The sequence below is a fragment of the Rhynchophorus ferrugineus genome, unplaced genomic scaffold (assembly GCF_030347505.1).
Source record: "Rhynchophorus ferrugineus isolate W39M unplaced genomic scaffold, kcgeb_rfMv2 rfM1, whole genome shotgun sequence".
Classification (NCBI taxonomy): domain Eukaryota; kingdom Metazoa; phylum Arthropoda; class Insecta; order Coleoptera; family Curculionidae; genus Rhynchophorus; species Rhynchophorus ferrugineus.
Window position 1 is genome coordinate 37730617 of NW_027472580.1, and position 20621 is coordinate 37751237.

The following is a 20621-nucleotide window of genomic DNA, read 5'->3' on the forward strand; positions in this document are numbered from 1 at the left end:
AAAGAAAGACTTGCGGGGATTTGTCGGGGAATTGGAATATTGCATTTATTACTATATTATGTACAATAAGTTTATTACGTAATATGGGTGCAAATAAACTATAATGGTATTGGGAATATGTTTTTTTTTCATTTCGTGATGTCAGAAGAAGATGTACGAATCCTTTCCTGTATAAATTGTGGGAGAGGAAAGAACGGAGACAATTGCTTGTGGCAGTTAATTATATATGTGTTAATATTTTCCAACGATAGTATAATCGAGATGGAGATGTATAAATTCCTTCACAAACTAACTTAAAAGATAGAGGGAAAAAATAATTACTGAATATTATTATAATATTTATATATAACATGCAATTTATAATTTAATTTTATACGAAGTAGAATTACTTTTATATTTGAATGTGCTGTGGATGTGTAAATAGGAATGCAATTTTTCTATGGAATGGAATAATACTCCACAAATATTTTATTGTATTTTTATGTGTTAATTGCTATTTTCAAATAATACACTATAATAATTATAGACAACACAATAGAACTTCTAGAAAATCTAAAGTTCTAAAGATGTATAATAACCATAAAACCTATATAAAAATTAAACAAATACCCAACCATATTATCAAAAACTAATTTATGATATAATTGAAAATGATTTGAATGAGATGATATAAATGCTTTATTTACTATTGAACGGAAATATTTTTTAAGAAAAATCGACAGATTAATCGAAATTTTACCTATTATTGTCAGAAAAACAGTCAAAATATTTTACTATTTATCATTACCAATTTTACCCTATTACATTAACAATCTTGAAAAATATCATTCCAAAATATAATATATATATATATATATATATATATATATATATATATATATAATATTATAATATTGATATACAATATATTTTTATTTACAAGCAAACTACCAAAAAATCATAAAACTACATATATTACGTATAAATCTATGTAAGCATAAATTGGGTACATATCTGTCAAGGTCTCTGCTAGTACGACTGAATCAGTCGATAGTAAATAGAAACAAAATCAATTGGGCCGAAAAAGTAGTAAAATCGGTCGAACCAAAAATAACGCCTGAAACAGTCGATAGTAAAAAGAAGTCAATTAATAAACAGTCGATAGTCGATTTCAGCCGATAGTTCCCAACACTAGTTGAGTCTAATGAATTGAACTTCCGATAATTTGCTTTGAGGTGTTCTCCGCCCCTTGAAAATATTCAACGAATTAGAGGCCTGGGTTCTTTGGCCCAACCTACTAAACCACCACCAGGTACCTAAGAAGGGAGTATCATAATCCGTACCAGTATAAAGCAATAGAGTGGCATCACCTTTCACTAGAATAGGTAGAGCTTTCTTTTCAACTAAAAGAGTCTACAAGTTGTCCAAGATAAGACAAGAACAGTGTATGAAGTGTAACATTCCTGTTCGTATCCAGGTATTCTTCGTTAAATTCAGATTAAGTAAACAAACTCGGATGGATAAATTCTAATCAGAAAAAACGTATCATCTCTGACCTGGTAAGTTTAACTACTCGTATTTATTTTACTTAATGTTAATGCAATTTATTAACCCTAATGTAAGTTGGTTCACTATAAATTGAATTTTGATTATTTTAATAAACACTTTAATGAAATGTGCATTTTGTCTTTCAGCAGATGCAGAAAAAATAAACACGGACAAATAAGGGTGACATTTTTGACAAAGACGTTTTGAGTCAACTTTATTTCGGTTGTGCCAAATTCTTGTCAATATTAATATCTAAATATGAATCCTATGAAACGTACATATATAACTCGATCAACTAGGCTAAGAAACGAAGAAACGTATAGAGCAGATCCAGTACCGACGAAACGTTTGAGATATACAAATCATTTCTCGTTTTTGCCTGACGAAATATTAGTGTATATATTTTCATTTTTACCGCACGAACAACTATATAAGAATGTGAAGCCAGTATGTAAAAGATGGAATAGTATTGTATCTACGCCTACCTTATGGAAAAAAATATTAGCTGACAAGAATATACCCACAAACATATTGTGTCGATGGCTGGAACACTCGCCTTTATTGGAACACGTTTGTTTTGTAGACAGGGATGATATGAATCTGATAGCTGATAAAGTAGGAAAATGCAATCCTAATCTGAAAAGTATTGTAGTGAAGAATTGTTGGGGCAGTCTTACATCTAATGTAATTCAAGGAAAAGTTTTGTGTTCACTTATAAAACGGTGCAAGAAACTTAATCAATTTATATTCTCCCAAACGACGATACGATCTAGTAAATTTTTCAAGATGATAGGATCTAAGGAAGAAGCCCAGAGAAAGTGTTCTTATTCAGGTCCCATTAGCTTAAAGCAGATCCACGCCTTAGTCGAATCAGCCATTCAAAATGAGAGCTATTCCCTATCAACTTTAAGATCAGGTACAATGTTTAGAAATAGCTTAACCAACCTTTTAGCACAACCTCAAGTTATTTCTAATGCACTCATGAGAGAAATATGGGACGAAATATTAAACATGCATTTGCGCGAAGAACCAGCGCTCGGTGGAGGAATAATTGTTTAATATAAGTCATAATATGTTATCGTATAAATGTATTATTTACGGGATTTAATTAAAACTATCGTGGTGTTGGAAATTTAAATATAATTTACTTTCAAAAATTTAATTTATTTGTATAAAAATGTAGAAAACAAGTAGTATTATGTAAGTAGTATTATAAATAATATTTAAAATAATGCATTAAATAAGATATTAGCCTTGTCATTTTCCTTTAGCCTGTCATCCTCTTGTGCTTCCCTCTCAAGTGTTACTCATTTAATTGTAAACTGTTCCTCTTTTTCTTCATTCAGTTAATTATTTTAGCTTTATGTTATTCATGTTCTTTTCTTTTCCCTGCGAGTCATTTCGAGATAAATCTAATAAAATCGATGATCGACTGATTCCAGGGATATCTCTTTTTGGTTTAGTATTCAGAAAAGTTATTAATATGTAATCTATGAATTTTTTCTAAAATATATTATTATTCAGGTAGAATTAAGGCTGTTTTTAGCATTAGCGGGACCAGTACCAAATAATTTATTGATAAATTGACCGTCGAAAAAGTTGGAAATGCCCATTTTAACAAATTGATTCCCATAGAGAATGTTTCGTAAAAGTCTTGACAAATAATTTATATTATTGAAATTATCACCTGCAACCCTCGCACCTCGTAGAGAGAAAATATTGTCTGCATTTATGGAAAGAAGCATTGTCGAAAATAACACCTTTCGGTTTGGGCGAGATCGATCAGACACATTGAAGAAGAAATTAATAAATGGTAAAATTTTGAGCAGGTTCTTGATAGAATGGAAATAAACAGCTTAGTTATTAACTTGATTAGTCTTTCTGAAACTAACAGTGATTGAATAAAACTTTATGAATGTTGGTTTATGATTCAATGCTGACAATTACAATTAATATACTTTGATTGTGAGAAATTGTATTATAGAGTGTGAAATCTTTATGAATATGTATGTTTTTGTTCAGAATATATATGAACATTTGGTTAACATGTATGAGAAGAGAAATAATACTAACTGTTTTGCAGATATGGCAAGGAAAATACAGTGATTAAATGTAGTTTTATCAAGAAAGATGTATACAAGTAGTAACAGAAAAAACTAAAAAGAAATATATTATTATCATAATGACTTTGCAAGGATACATTCCATCGAAAGAAATAAGAACTAAGCGTAAAACATAAATAGGCTCTCTAATGAAAGTAACATACATTACTCATTGTAAAATACACTACTCGTTATTCAATTGTTAATTAGGTGGAGTAAGCCTTGGGGGGATACTACAATATAAACAAAAAAAGACGCCTAGAACCCTATCTATACTAGTGTGGAAAAAAGTTCAGTGTATATATAATAAAACAATTCTAACCTATAGATTATTGTGGCTGTATAATTAATTGTAGTATTAAATTCTTCGATAATGTATGCATTAAATGTACTATAATGTTAAAATACATTCTAATACATAACATTTTTCTTTCATTATTTTATTTGTATTAACATTTTGTTATATGTCAGAGCCAGAACTCAGAGTTGCTGCGGTAATATTGCGACGTTTTGGTAGTTTTAAAATCACTGTAAGAAATAATAAGGAATATTTTAAGTCAGAGTTGTCTATGTTTATATAGTATTAGAATCTTGAGTATTATTCTTCCTAAAATTCTTGTTCTTATTTAAATCTTCATTTGTAGATATTATCAAATCTTTTATTGCAGTATTTTGTGCATGAAATGTTACAATAGAATATTGAAAGTACTCTCTACATTTAACTATATATTTTATTTTATTGTCATTCTGGAATAGGAATTATAGGAATTTATTTATTTTATATGTATTATATAATAGTCGTCTTAATTTCAATCCCACGTTCAAGATTTTCAATTTTAATCGACGGACATATCTGGCGAGCTTTCTGCGGAATATAAAGTAGAATATTGCGAGATTGTAAATAATTGTAATTTTACACCTATATTTTACGTTTTCATAATACAAATAAATAACAAATAATATTTTAATTGTTAAGACCACAAAATATTAAGTACGTTATAAATAGTCGAGTAATATTCTAGAAATAATAAAGTGAATTACGAAGAGTTTCTGGACAATATTCCCGTGCTAACTGCAAATAAGGTACTTCGCTATAAATCGGTATTTTTGTGTCGCCGCTCATTTTGTTCCAGAAATGAACAACGTAACTTTCCGTGATATCCTTTTTGAAAGCGTCTACTTGTTTATCATCAAATAACTTTTTCCAGCTCTTATATCCAATAGGGTAAAGTACCTTTTGCTTGAGTATATTTATGCTTTTGCAGTTCATTCCAACTGTAGCTGATACATCTTTCTTGTCACACCATTTTTTTGCCAGCCTAAAAAGGATAATCTATTAATTTTATTTGTCTATTAACGTAAAATGTGATGATTAATACAGGTTACGATTATCGTAAAAAATTATAATTTATTTCATTTTAAAATGCATAGTGCGCCTTTTGTATTTTGGGATTGCTGTAGTTAGGACTTTGGACGTATTCAACAACAGTGTATAGATGATCTTAATGCGATTTTTGATGAAGAAGTAATCTCTTAAATTTAACTACCCACTAATTACCTTCTTTCACACCGCTAATTAAGTAATACAGAATATTCTAATTTTAAACGTCATATAATAAGACTTCAACTAGCAAATGAACAGGAAAGTTATTATCGATTTTTTTTGGAAAAAAATCATAATATTCAAGAAAATGGAAAAATTGATTTATTCAAAGTATTGGCAACCAAAACGATTTGGTATTGAAGTCGATCGGCCGGCTTTACTATTGTATGGTAATAACAATAATTTTTTGCGCTAGGGATTTCCAAATAATTCCGTTTGTCATACCTTTTAAGTAGAATTTAAAACACGATTTTTTGATTTTCCATTTGCCGGTTATTCCATTGATATAGCACCCAGCTTCCCGTCTTTCGGATTTTGCCCATTACCGTAATCGGTCGCTAATCCTTTCTGTTAAATATATGACTTGTCTCGATACAAGAGCCAGTATAGAAAGGAGAAAGAAAAGTTAGTAGAGGACGCTGTGACTTGTATCGAGTGAGTATTACCAGGGATCAAAATAAAGTTTCTCTTTTGTTCCAAGGCCATAAGTGGTATATTAATTCCGTCTCGTCCAGATTCATAAGTGAATCGTAAAAGATCATGAGTTAGTTAAATGAGAAGTAGTAGGGTGATGACGGAGAGTGCAGGGGAATGGAGATTAGGTAAAGTTTTTAGTTCGGTATAATATATATATATATATATATATATATATATATATATATATATATATATATATATATATATACATGAAAGAAAGTGGAAGTCACAAGATAGCTGTATGCAACAGACGGAAATTAATTTCGGAAATTAGACGACTATAAGCTATATGTCTCCTATTGTCTGCTTATTTCAACAGAAAAGACACCAACAGTTGAAGATGATAAGTTTTCATTAAAACAAGTCAATGATAAGATTAGCTTTATCCGAAGACGAAGAAGAAAACCCTAAGCAAAAATATTTAAGATATGATAAAGACGAACAGCACTTAGACCATTCTGGGTTATATTAAAAAGATTCTGATTTCAAATTAGAAATGGAGTGATAATGAATCTGATAATAATGGAAATAACAAACATAATAGGATTTGATTCTGATGAATCTGGTCTAAATGAAAAGAAGAATAAAACAGAGGGAACTGTGAAGAATGTTAAAAGAAAAGAAAAAACAAAGGTGAACACCCATTAATAATTGATTTGGAGTATAGAGATAAAGAACAGAAGAAAGCTCATAAAGCAGAATCATGTTAGTGAATGATTGAGTTTAAAGTAATAGGTGAAGGTGATAAAGTTAGAAAACTGGAGAAAACAAAATTGAGTACAATATTAGAAGCAAAAAATTGGGATAGTGGTGACCAATTAATATGATACCTCAGTGATGCCAGAAGACCATGGACTAATGTAAGGCGGAAGTGGACTTGAAGGAGCAAGTTATGAAGACTGGTGTGGTAACCAACTAGGAAATTTGATAAAAACAACCCAGAGGCATGGAAGAAATTCATTCGAAGAGAAATACATGTGTATGTTTGGCAGCCCAAGCACAAACTATATAATCGACATTAAATTGGACAGTGTTTTGGCGATTAAAAATTAACAGTTATCTTTGTTTATCACATAATTGTGTAGATACATTTGATTAAAATATTAATTAAAGTTAAAATTCTCGCAATGTAGAAATAGAATAGTTCTAAGCTCGAACAAATTTGTATGTTTTTTAGTTAGCGTTAACCCTCAAAGATGCGTGTATAAATTTGACAGCTCTCAGATCATTAGTTTGTGAATTATAGCATTTTGAGTGAAGTAAATTTTTTTATTGTGGAAAAAAAGGATGAAAAGGAATTTAGCGTGTTGATAAAATTTATTTTTGGAGGGCAAAAATACAGTTGAAGTAAAAACTTGGATTGATGCCGTGTTTCCGGACACTGCCCCAGGAAAATCAACTATCAAGGATTAGTATGCTAAGTTTAGACGTGGTGTAATGAGCACCAAAGGCGGTAAACGCAGTGGACGCACAAAAGTGGTTGTTATCGACAAAAATATTTAAAAAATCCATAAAATGATTTTGAATGGCCGTAAATTGAAATTGAATGAAATAGCAGACACTCTAAATGATATCGTGCGTCGATGTGACAATGGATGAAATATGGCTCCATGATTTCACTCCGAAGTCCGATCGACAATCATCCGAGTGGACTGTAGACGATGAACCCGCTCCAAAGCGTGGGAAAACGCCATTCAACAGTCGGCTGGCAAGTATATGACGTCTGTATTTTTTGGGATGCATATGGAAGAATTTTCGTTGACTACCTTGAAAAAGGAAGGATCATCAACAGCGATTATTACATAGCGTTATTGGACCGTTTGAAGGACGAAATCGCCGTGTCAAAAGTCAGTGAAAACGATGGCAAAAATCCATGAATTGGGCTTCGAATTGCTTCCTAATCCACCGTATTCTCCAGATCAGGCCCCCAGCGACTCTTTCCTGTTCTCATATCCCAAAAGAATGCTCGCTGAGAAGAAATTTTCGTCGAATGAAGAGGTGATCGCCGAAACTGAGGCCTATTTTGAAGCAAAGTTTAAATCGTACTACAGAAATAGTATCGAAAAGTTGGAGGGTCGCTATAATCAGTGCTTCACCCTCGAAAGGAATTATATTGAGTAAAAAAAAACTACGTTTTACTATGGTAGGTAGGGGACTTTTTAATTGACCTGTTAATTAGCGATTGAACTATAAAATATTCATATATGCAGCGATATAAATATTAAAAGTAAAATAAACTAGAATAAATATGCAGAGAAATATTTAATTTATAGGATATTTTAATTAATATTATAACAGTTATTTTACCTATTAAATATGGATACACTGTTACCCGTCCATGACTGTCCATTATAATTTTTATTAAGTAGTTCTAGAAGCTCTTGAGCAAATTGTTGGCCAACAGATTTGCTGCTGAGTCCAATAACATCGTTGTTAAGGTCTGACTTTGACTCGGCACCGATAAAGTTTGCGGGTAGCAATTCCAGATTCTTAGTTACGATTACATCCAGATCCATGTATATGCCACCATACCTCCAAAGCAACAATACTCTGAAAAAAGTCAATTTACTCTTAAATTTAAAATAAGAGAACAAAAAATGGGAAACTATTTTAAACCCATAACTAAATTTTTAAAAACTCTTTTATTCAAATATATATACACACTCGTGTCTCATAAAACTCTGTTGTTTATACAATTTTGGTGTTTTTCGACCAGAAAATATATTCACTTCTAGGGAAAAGGCTGAATATAGATACGTGGAAATTTCAGTATAAGATAAGAGAATAAAAAAACTGTAAATAAATATATTACCGTTACATGGGAGTACAAAATTCACAATTGAAATTCGAAGGATTATATAGAGTGGAATAAATGTATATTTGTTATATGGTATATCTATATAATAATATTATTTTGGCAGTCATTCCATTGTATCATTTATCATATAAAATAATTTGGATGGAAAAGTCACAGTCAAGTCAAGTATATATTATTTTAATATTTTTTAAGTAATGCACTAAAAAGGCAAACCACATTATTGGGAGATAAATTGGACAAAAACAAAGGACAATTCAATGATAAGTGCCCAAAGAATAACATATGTAAATAAGTGGCCTTTGTAAAAATTGCTGTATTTAACGGTTTTCTTCATATTTTAGGTAATAAGTAATACGTACCAATATATTTAAAAAGAAAAAATACATTAGTCTTCCAATCATCCCTCTATTACTCTTTTTTGATAACATCTTTATTAGATATACCTAGTACAATCTTAATTATAAATTAATTTATTACTATATTTCATTTGTACTTGGATTAATTCACAAGCAAGACGAGTGTGAGATAAATACATTAATACGTATTCCTCAATATCCCTCTATTACTAATTAGGGCACTCATAATTTGTTTAAAACATTTTATGACATCTTTGTTTCTATTGGAAAGTGCCATTTGTAAAATTAATTTATTATTTATTATTTGTACTTACATCTGTATAATGTGGATTTGAATATCAAAATTTGTAATCGGATATCATGTTGTAGATTAAAGATTTCAAGGAATCTAAGAAACTTAAATTTTCCGAGGTGAGGTTCAAACCTGGTAGACAGTGAGAGTGAGGGAGTTAAGTTCGGTTCATAATGTCATCAGAGTTACATTCTAAAAGTATATGGCATACTGAGTATGGAAAATCACAGCGAGGGCATTGAAGAAGGGGGCTTCCTGTCAGCAGCATGGGAATGGGTAAATTTACAATGTCCTAGCATAACTCGGTTAAGAATAACTTGACAGGATCTGGATATGTATGAGAAAATAGAGAATAAATCGTGTTATATTAGCCATAACATTGTTATCTTCTGTTAGGTACCGGCTCAGTTGAGTCATGTCGTTTAATTTGGATGCAGTATAAGGAAATATATCTTTATAAATTTCAAATTTACTTGTTTTTTTAATATCACGTTACTTACGTATTCATTCATAAATACGTATTTAAATGTATGAATTACGTGAAAACGTCGGAATGTTGCCGCATCAACGTTTGCGGTGGCTCTACTTTGAATAAATGAAATATTATATTGTATTAATATGTTATTTGTAATATTAAAAGTAAAATATGCCGTATTTAACACATCCAGTAAAATTGAACTTAATTCCCATAACACTAATGTTTTTATCTGGTCTGTCAGTCCGGTTCCAAAATTCATAGGGAGAAGACGTATTTTCAATACGCTCCAAGCTCTAGAAATATACATTTTTTTATAAAAACCCAGTATTTTATTACGGTTATTTAATTGAGTGTTAAAAACGCATAACAGATGCGGCTACCCGTCTCTCAACAGACCTAAAGTGTAGTGAAGACGTGTTTACGTGACCAGACAAAAAGACTGCATCTCATTTTTATTAGTGTTTTAAACTTATTTCCACTTATTTTACAACAGTCTTTTGAAATTCATTTATAGTATTTCTGGTCAAAAACTAGTGCAAAAAATAAGGTAAGTGAAAAATGAAGTGCGTGAAATAAACAATGTATTTATTTTATTTTTTATCCTCTGGAAGTAAATAAAATAAATTATTAAAAATTTAAAAATGGCAAACAACAGCGATTCAACCAAATCACCTGCACACTTTGATACAAGATTAGAACAATCACCAATTACGCAAACTCCACCATCAGAATGGACTACAGTCATTAACAAAAAACGATTGAGAAGAGCAGAAGAAGAAATCGCGAGGAAACAAACAAGAATCAGTGACTATAGGTTACAAAAACCGATAGAGACAAAAAACAGCTTTAGCAACCTGTCGGAAGAAATTGAACAGAATATACAACCAAGCCCAGAAAAATTTGTTCCCAAACCACCACCAATAACAGTCTATAAGGTAGGAGTAATAAAACACATCCATGTCCTATTGAAAACCATTACTACGAACTACACAATTAAAAGAGTGAGCTATGAAACAATAAAAATTCAATTGTTCGAAGCGGAGCATTTTAAAGTTCTAGTAAAAGAATTAGATGAAAGAGACACCCAATACCATACATTCAAGCCAAAATCCGAGAGAACATTTAAATTTGTGTTAAAAGGATTACATCACGGGACCGACTTTAACACCATCAAGTTAGCACTAGCTGAAAAAGTCCACGAGGTCGTAAATGTTCACAATATACGACATTGCGCAACAAAAAAACCTCTGCCTATATTCTATATTGATATAAAACTTAACGGAAATAATAAGGCGGTGTATGAAATCACCAAATTGGAAAATAATATTATTAAATGCGAACCACCACACATAAAAAGAATTATACCACAATGCACGAGGTCTCAAGCGTACGAGCACACAAAGACTTACTGTCGCAAATCATATAGATGCGTAAAATGTGCACGAGAACACAAAACAGGAAATTGTACTCGTAAAGTTCGCAATGAAAAAGTGAAATTTGTTAACTGTAACAGCAACAAAAACAATCTACACCTACCGGTCTACCCACCAGACCAAGTCAATCAGACATAACTTATGCCCAAATGGTTGAAAATGGTTCAGCACAAAATAGAGAGACGACCTCTCAACCTACCGAAACTAGCAACATCTCTAGATTAGAAAACATGATGGCCAAACTAATGGATCAAATGAGTACGATGCTTGGTCTACTCACAACTGTCGTCAGCAAATTTGCTTAATGCCTGAAACCAATAGCTACAAAATCACCGTCTGGAATGCCAATGGGCTCCAACAACACGCCAGGGAACTAAAAATATTCGTAACTGAACAAAATATTGACATTATGATAGTTTCCGAAACACACTTTACGGACAAAAATTATTTGAAAATTCCTAAATATAAACTTTATCATACAAATCACCCCGATGATAAAGCACATGGAGGTACAGCCATAATAATTCAAGATGATATAAAGCATTTCGAAAAAGAAAAATTCCGCAAAGACTACCTGCAAGCCACCAGTATAACCATAGAGGAAGTCCATGGACCATTAACAATTTCTGCGATTTATTGCCCACCCAAACGTAACAACAAGGCAGAACAATTTCAAGAATTCTTCAGTACGCTAGGTAAAAGATTTATAGCCGGAGGAGATTATAATGCAAAACATTTAATGTAGGTTTCTAGAATAATAACCTCAAAAGGTAGAGAACTGCTAAAAGCAATAAAGACAGATAACTTACAACATATCTCTACTGGTGAACCAACATATTGGCCTTCAGACAAAAATAAAAAGCCAGATAAATAGATTTCTGTATTACAAAAAATATTGATGTAAAAAAGTGTCAGGTAGAATCATGTTTCGACCTGTCTTCTGATCATTCACCAATAATAGTAACAATTTCTTCAAAAATTACCATCAAAGACCTCATTTAGAGAAAACTTAGACCGAAATATCTCTCTAAACTTACCGTTACTAACTGAAATGGATATAGAAATAGCAGCAATAAATCTTACAAAAAATATACAAGAGGCAGCATATTCCGCGACTCCTAACAGTGAAACATTTTCAAGAAAAAATACACATATATCTATATGTACAATACAGAACAAGATAGCAGAAAAAAGAAAGTTACGACGAAATTGGCAACAGCAAAGGACTGAAGAGAATAAAAGAAAATTTAATAGGGCAATAAAAGAGCTGAAAGAACTAATCCAAATTGAACAAAACCAAGGCATTCAAGAATACCTAGAAAACTTGACATCAACTGAGGCTACAGACTATTCGTTTTGGCAAGCAACAAAAAAGCTTAGGAGATCCCAGCAGCATAACCCATCCATTAAAATAAACGAAAATAATTGGGCTAGAAGCAATAAAGAGAAGGCCGACATTTTATCAAAGCACTTAAAAAATGTTTTTAAACTTTTCCAGTCTCAACTACATAAACATGAGGAAAATAAAATTACTAGCTTTCTAGATTCGCCATTTCAAATGGATTTACCGCACGAGAAATTAACGGTCAAAAACAATAATGAGAGGGATTAATATTAAAAAAGCTCCTGGTTATGACTTCATTACTGGCAAAACTTTAAAAGAACTATCAGAAAAGAGTATAAAACTATTAACATTTATATTTGCTACGAATTAATTACTTCCCTAGTATCTGGAAAATAGCTAAAATATTAATGATTCTTAAACCAGGAAAAAAACCAGAAGATGTGACCTCCTACCGATCTATAAGTTTATTATCGATAATCTCGAAAGTTTTCGAGAAATTATACATAAAAAAGCTAAACTATATAATAGAAAAAGAAAAATTATTCCAGAACATCAGTTTGGCTTTCGCAATAAGCATGGGACTATAGAACAAGTGCATAGACTTGTAAACAAAATAAGCACTGACCTAAATGCCAAAAAATATTGTTAGGCTGCTTTTCTAGACATATCTCAGGCTTTTGACAAAATATGGCATATGGGCTTGCAGGTTAAACTAAAGAAACTTCTCCATCATCCGGACTATCAGCTACTAAAATCGTATCTCACTGATGGACATTTTATTGTAAATCAAGGCGATGAACATACCGAATTAAATCCCATATATTTAGGAGTTCCGCAAGATAGTGTACTGGGTCCAGTACTGTATCTTCTATATACGGCTGATTTGCCCATCACAAAAATAACTACTGTGGCAACATATGCATACAACACAGCAATTTTAGCATCCCATGAAGGTCCAGTCATAGCATCAATAAACCTACAAACCCACCTGGAGCCAATACAATTATGGTTGAAGACATGGCGCATTAAAGCCAATGAAACAAAATCCACGCATATAACGTTTACCTTGCGTAGAAGAACATGTCCACCAGTGAATATCAATCATCGTCAACTACCCCAAGCAGAGCAAGTTAAATATCTTGGTATGCACTTAGATCGACGTCTAACCTGGAAGAAGCACATACTCTTTAAACGGAAACAACTTGGACTAAAATTATATCAAATGTATTGGCTCATCGGGCCCAAATCCAAGTTATCATTAGATAACAAGGTTTTGCTGTATGAGTCTACACTCAAGCTCATTTGGGCATATGGAATCCAACTATGGGGTACCGCTAGCAAATCTAATATATCCATCATTCAACGGTTCCAAAATAAGGTGTTGCGTGCTATTGTTGATGCTCCGTACTATATTTCAAATAAAGTGATACAACGCGATATTCCTCTAGAACCTATATATATAAGTATAATTCAACGTGTTTGTGTGCAGTACTTCGAAAGAGTGTCAGTGCATCCCAATGTACTCGTTAATCAGCTAAATATGCGACGTGATAGTGAAGTGCGTAGACTAAAACGTTTAACACCACCTGATCTGATTACTGGACATATGCAAACTTTAGAATAAGCTTTAGAATAAGACTAATTAATTAAGATAATATTTTATACAGAAGATTGCTTAATGAAGTGATTTTCTATATGCCATGTGTATATAATATAGACATAAGAAATACTTCCACGAAGAGTAATAAAAAAAATCCGGTCTCTCAGATATGTGTGTGCTAATTTACAGTAATATATTAAGAACCAAAAATAACATTTCCAACATGTGGTAATATTTTAAAGTATTACTTATTATTATTAATACTCATTGCCAGCATTAATCCCATTATATTTAGTTATATTAGTGATATTTCGTGTACATTGTTGTTAATTTTAACATAAAGGGTTACTTGCATTTATTTTTTTATGTATTTATTGTAACAAAATGCCAAGTCTTTGAGGATAAACAGGAAATATTGGTCGACTTACAGATAATGCAGTAAGAGAGAGCAAAACAATCAACGTCTTCGAGCTAATTGAGACAACCAGAGTCACTTTACTTTCAAAAATGACGCCGAAATAGACTATTCGTTATGTGCACAAGTTGTCGTTGGCATTATGGAGCAAATTCAAACATTGCCATATATTCGAGTATAAAATTGAATCGGACGGCCCTTGTTGTGCATCAGGAAAAGTATCATTTGAATTGAATACAAAATTAGCTCAATCTAAATCGTCTCAATCGAAATTGTTTTTTCATAAAATTCATATAAATAATTCCTGCTTTCAAATGACACCATTTGTAGTAGCACAAATTGAAAGTGTGTGGTTTTAATTTTGAATCAACATCAAGATTCAGAGTCAAGTGGACCATCAAATTCTTTCCTTGTTTTCTATGCCATATAACAATTAAAAAAATTTATATATCTTTTTTGTGGGTGAATTTAACACATACTCTTTATACATTGAGCAGAAGGGGGAAAGAAGTTGTGATACCTTTGGGAATGTTTTCATAAAATCATAACATCATAACCATCATAAAATCAATTGGTCCAGTTATATTATAACATTTTTAATAGATTACAAAATCACCAGAGAAATCATTAAACCAAACAAAGTACCATATGGGGAGAACTTAGGAGATACCATGTACCAACTGTTAATGAAGTTTCAATTGTTAAGGCTCATCGTTCTTACAATGCTTAGCAATATCTATTAATATTTCGAAAAGGAGAAGATAGCTGCTATTTAAACATAAGGCAAGGGAATTCAAGGACAGGTCCAATATATATAAGTAACAATATAACATTTACACTATATTTTTGTAGAAGTAATTTCTTTACATCTTATTTAAATTTTCATTGTTCAAGCGCAGAAATTAACAAGAAAGTTAGAGCTATGAACTTGTACGTATACCGATCAATGATGCGTACCAATGAAATATTAAATATAATAGCAATCAAAATAGTAATATTTTCCGAAATCGCCATCTATTTCCTCAATACATCGTAGATATGTGTGCGAAAATTGAAAGTAAGCGATTGCGATACATTAAGTTATGGCGATAAGATATTAAGTTAAGAGGCGATCGTTCTAAGAATGCAGAAAATATATCGATAATTTTTTAGCCGATATTTTTAGATATTTTTTGAAAATAAATTAAATATAGTTTTAATAAAGTACCAATTTTAAAGGTTTTAAAAATATTTCACTATTTTTAATTTTTCTTTAAAATATAGACATGTTTTTTGTAAAATATCGATATTTTTATACTTGTTGCAAAATATATATCGATATTCTTTTTCTCCGATACAGCGATATATCAATATTTTTTTCGATGGTCAACACTCTTACTTCGTTCTGGGAATGGTATACATTTTTACTAACATCAATGACCTACATGGAACAACTGATATCCACAAGATCGGCGTTGCATATATACTGCCATCATCATATACTGGTAATCCACCTAGATTTGTTTATCAAATTTTCGTGCAATCCAAACTGGGATGAAATTAATATGTTATTGTTGCCAGATCAAATATCGAAGCATCGACGTGGCATTACTGCGCGTATGTCTAAGCACAAATTTAAATCGTTGGTTATCGAAAGAAATTGATCACATCACTCGGTACGAAAAATTATTTTTGGACAGGACTTCTATCGGATCTGCTAGTATCAATATAAAATAAATTAGAAAAGCGTTTCCGTTTTGAATAGGTACCTGTTTAACAAAAAAGGTAGCAACAATAAAATTAATATCCGTCATAAAATAAGAAATTCGTTTTAATAAATGTAAATAGATAACTCAACAATAAAATATTAGGTAAAAATTCTCTATTATTTTGAATATGTACGGACTCGGAATTGGAACGTACCTATTACTGAAAAATACTTCATTTTAAGAAGGATAAGATAAGAAGTATAAATCTATTTTGGGTTTGAAAGGGATTTTGCATTTTTAGAAACTGCAATTTGTAATATGCCCGACGCCATTTATCAAATGAGTCTGCTGGTTTATTGTTTCTTTTAGTGTTTGAACTATTGACTTAAAACAGTGGAACTAGCCGATAGTCGAAAAAACATCAAGTGAAAATAGTAATTACTATTTTAGTCAAATGCACGAATCGGCTATTCTTATATTCGTAATAAGACATGAAGATGTATGAATTCCTTGCCTTATTAATTATGAGGGGGAAATGGACAGAGATAACTGTATGTAATTTAATATTTATAAAGTAACAATGATAGAGTATAATAAAAGTAATTATTTTATGACTTTTATAGTTTATTTCTCATTCCAAGATGCGCCTAATTTTTTTTTCCTTCAACCGTGTCATATTCTTTCTTGAACTCTCTTTGGGAAAGAAAAGACTCGATCTATGAATTAATTAATGGATTAATTACTGGATTCTATTAATTTCAAAAGGAAAGGTTAATTTTGAATGATGTAAATTTATTTTTATGTTTTATATATTTGACTTGATTGTAAAGAGGAATGGAGTAATTATCCCTAAATACTTGTATCGTATTTTTTCAATCAATATTTATCAACTGTTTAAACTATCTCGCCCTTTTTAAGTAAACTAATATCATATATTACCTATCGTTAATCAGAAATATTTGAAGATTAGATACATTATTGCATTAGAATGCACATAGCTTGTGTCAATTATGTACTTTAATCCGCAGAAGCAATAAATATCTTTAAAAATAGAAATAGAAAAAATATGATAGAAAAAAGCATACATAATCGCATTCAAAAGGGCTTTTGTTCCAATGCTAGAGACCCATTGAACTTTCGCTAAAATACTGATTACATTACTTTGTTAAATAACAATATCTCATGATAATAACATAAAAAGTCTATTAACGCCAAGATTTATATTTTACATACCTCCAATGACCTCTTACTATAGTATATATAAGGATAAAATTATTCCATACCTGAAAATATCACTTATATGAGTTAATGGAAATTTCGATTCGTAAACCTTTTTGCTTTTCCAGAGTTCCTCTACCGGCGAACCTTTAACAAAACGGTCTAAATTTATGTGTAAAATATTGATATTCGAATAGGATCCCAAGGATTTTAGTATTTGAGTCGATTCACTTTTATCGTCGATCAACAAACCTGCAATAACAATGGAGAGTTATCTCTTATTTCTTTAAATTCTTCGTTCACTCGTTAAATGTTTTATTACCTACCGGGTGAGGAATGCAATAAATATATCTGTTTATATGGATTCATTAAAGCTGCGCTTTCTACAGCACAAGCTTGACGTGCTGTGATGGTGATTTTACCATTAATAAACGAATTACAAGATGTATCCAGAAAAAATATAGCAGAATCGTTTTTTACATGTGTATCTGAAAAAGATAGTTCAAAGTTCATAATAAAATAACTAATAATAAATAATAAAATAATATACTGTTAACGAAAATTCAATATATCAAGTAAGCAAATTTAAAACAATCCAACGTAACTATTAATTTAATGGTTTTGAATGAAAAATCTGCTGCAGTTCACCAAACACTTTCCAAAACCAATATTGATACCAATATGACTGCTCTGTTATATCCCAAATATCAGTTTTGATTTCAACGATTTGAAAATGGACGACCCGGAGGATCAAACAAGTTCAATAATGTCAATGAATTTTAAATTATTGGGCGAAAACCCAGCTCACGCTGGCCCAATAAACTATTTTGAGATGTTTACATGCGATGGGAAAGTTCTAAAAGGCACAAAGATGGATAATAAGCGAATTGAATGAAAGTGACATTTCGAATCGTTTCAACATGGCGCATTTATTGCTCGGCAAGAAAAAGAAAAAAAATTCTGTGGCGTATTATAACCCGCGATGAAAAATGGATCTACTATGACAATTCCAAGCACAAAAAGTCAAAAGTTCATCCATGAAAGCCATTCACATCGATACTGAAGCAGAATATTTTTGGCAGCTCTCTACCAACATGTGCTAACAACTTTCAATTCAACAAAATGAATGGGATATTGTTACAAAAAAAGCTTGAATAAGATGATCTTCACATATAGCGTGCTCACCAGACATATCACCTTCGGACTACTACATGTTCTCATCTATACAGTAAGGCTTGGCTGGCTACAGCGTTTTTTCGAAATGGTACCGCCATGCATGTTATAGAAAACTAAAAAATTTTTAAAGGATTTATAACAGATGGTCTTACTATGTATTAAATCTCACTATAATTTTCTACCAGCAAACGATAACTTTCAGCGGCATTTTCCTCTTAATCAAATAAGAAAAATAATGCCGCAAATACACCTATTCAGACACGGAACTTGTCATTTTCAAAGAGGTATAAATCTATGAAGGTCTTCCTTCCACAAAATATAATATGTGTGTCTTTGAAGCTTGGTGTCGTAGAATAAAATGATATATGTATCAAGTAATAACACTACATACTTAACCCTAACGACATCAGTTAGAAAACACCTGTTAAATAATCGCAGTATTAGCGTTAAAAATAAAATTAAAAAATCCTATTAATATTAGGGAGTGCTCGACATGATTCCTTATGAGCAGGTATAATAAAATTACTGTAAAAACCAACATAAATATACATGAAAATAATATAAAAATACAAGTAAAAATTACCTTGAATATCCACCAATTTATCGAGCACATCCAATGAATGACAATATAATTCATGCTTTGAGTTAACAACTTTGTAATATTGTTTATACATGTAAGAAGTCCGATTGTAATATAATATCAAAATGCAGATAATTATAAATCCAGCGCACAAAAAATTCACAGAAGGTGGCCGTCGAAAGTACATTATTTCTAAACAGAAAATAATATTAACAAAAACTTAACTGTTTCACAGTGTACTAAATTATTTATCGAATACCTTAACACCAACGATACTTTTATCTTTGATATGGTATATATCTCATATTAGTATCAGATAACCTATTGTACATTATTTGTATAATGATTTAAGATCAGAACCACTAATAATTTCTGATTATTTTGAATTGATTTCTTTTTAATTATATATATATATATATATATATATATATATATATATATATATATATATATATATATATATATATATATATATATATATATATATAATAACATATATTCAAATATTTTAGAGTCTCCTCGTAACGAGCAGTGATTAATCTTAAGGTTACTGTTACTATCATTAGTGTTACCTTAAGGTTTGGAGATTCTCCAACATTTCCAAAGCTTCCAAACTTCTAACAACGGGTCAACAAAATTAATGAATCAACCAAGAAGAAATCAAAGAGTGGCCCTATATAATTTTTGAAGGGCTAGCCTTCAATTGAAGAATTAGTTGAAGACAGTTCTGTTGGTTGACTCACTCACTATTTCATTAGCCGATAGCTACCAGCTGCTCGTAAATGACACCTCTTTGGCTACAATTAGATAATGATAAAGATATAACTTAAATGGCTGACTTTGGAGATACCTTCTGCACGGCCAAACACTACGACCGCTTTTTCAATGCGTTTGATTCGATCGTTTGAATTGTTAGCACCAATCGAAGAAAATCGAATGGTTCACCTGTGGTTCTTTAACCCACTTATTCGAAGATAAATAAATACTTGTTATAAGTGTAGAGACAAAATTGTAATCGATATTAGTCATTTATATTGCATTTTCGATAGTATAATCATTATGTGTTGTTCGATTAGTACTTTGACTTTGTTTTCAAAATAGATTGATGAAGTTAAAAATTCTAAATTATCCGAATTATGTAATTGTGTGTATCATCAATTTACACCCTACATATTTCATATCTACTGCAGTCGGGTGGATTCTATAGAGATAATACGGCTGCTTTCTTTAGAATTAATTGTATTAACCGGAATCAAATTAATTATCAAGAAAAGAAGACCGTTTGACGTTCATTTGTGCAAAAGTATCGCAATTGAAGTTGTAGGGTGGCAAAAGGTGGATTGAGGGTGCTCTCATAGACATAAATATTAGGTCAATTGAAAAGTGGACAGCTGTCGGATCATTAGTTTGTGAATTATAACATTTTCAGTGAAGCAACTTTTGTTATTGTGAAAAAATGGTTAAAAAGGAATTTCCCGTGTTGAAAAAAATTTTCTTTTTCAACGGAAAAAAT

At 31.1% G+C, this 20621-nt stretch overlaps 2 protein-coding genes across 2 annotated transcripts; one reads left to right on the plus strand and one right to left on the minus strand.

The window, feature by feature from the left end:
- The first annotated feature begins 1762 nt into the window (after positions 1-1762).
- Positions 1763-2659, plus strand: LOC143196721 (uncharacterized). Its single transcript, XM_076404656.1, has 2 exons — positions 1763-2170; positions 2222-2659. The coding sequence occupies exons 1-2, from the start codon at positions 1786-1788 to the stop codon at positions 2584-2586; spliced, it is 750 nt and encodes a 249-aa protein (XP_076260771.1). The 5' UTR covers positions 1763-1785; the 3' UTR covers positions 2587-2659.
- On the minus strand, positions 2653-20080 carry LOC143196717 (lactosylceramide 4-alpha-galactosyltransferase). The gene is made up of 7 exons (XM_076404642.1): positions 19959-20080; positions 19681-19905; positions 19112-19300; positions 17679-17840; positions 17418-17604; positions 8017-8259; positions 2653-4948 (listed from the first exon to the last, which is right to left on the minus strand). The coding sequence occupies exons 3-7, from the start codon at positions 19293-19295 to the stop codon at positions 4648-4650; spliced, it is 1077 nt and encodes a 358-aa protein (XP_076260757.1). The 5' UTR covers positions 19296-19300; positions 19681-19905; positions 19959-20080; the 3' UTR covers positions 2653-4647.
- Between the last annotated feature and the right edge of the window lie 541 nt (positions 20081-20621).

Coding starts and splice junctions, on each gene's coding strand:
- LOC143196721 (XM_076404656.1), top strand. CDS start 1,786: ATGAATCCTATGAAACGTACATATATAACTCGATCAACTAGGCTAAGA. Junction 2,171..2,221: donor ATGCAATCCTAATCTGAAAA/GTATTGTAGTGA, acceptor ATGTAATTCAAG/GAAAAGTTTTGTGTTCACTT.
- LOC143196717 (XM_076404642.1), bottom strand. CDS start 19,295: ATGTACTTTCGACGGCCACCTTCTGTGAATTTTTTGTGCGCTGGATTT. Junction 8,260..17,417: donor CATATAAGTGATATTTTCAG/GTATGGAATAAT, acceptor GACTTTTTTCAG/AGTATTGTTGCTTTGGAGGT. Junction 4,949..8,016: donor AGTGTATCCATATTTAATAG/GTAAAATAACTG, acceptor TATCCTTTTTAG/GCTGGCAAAAAAATGGTGTG.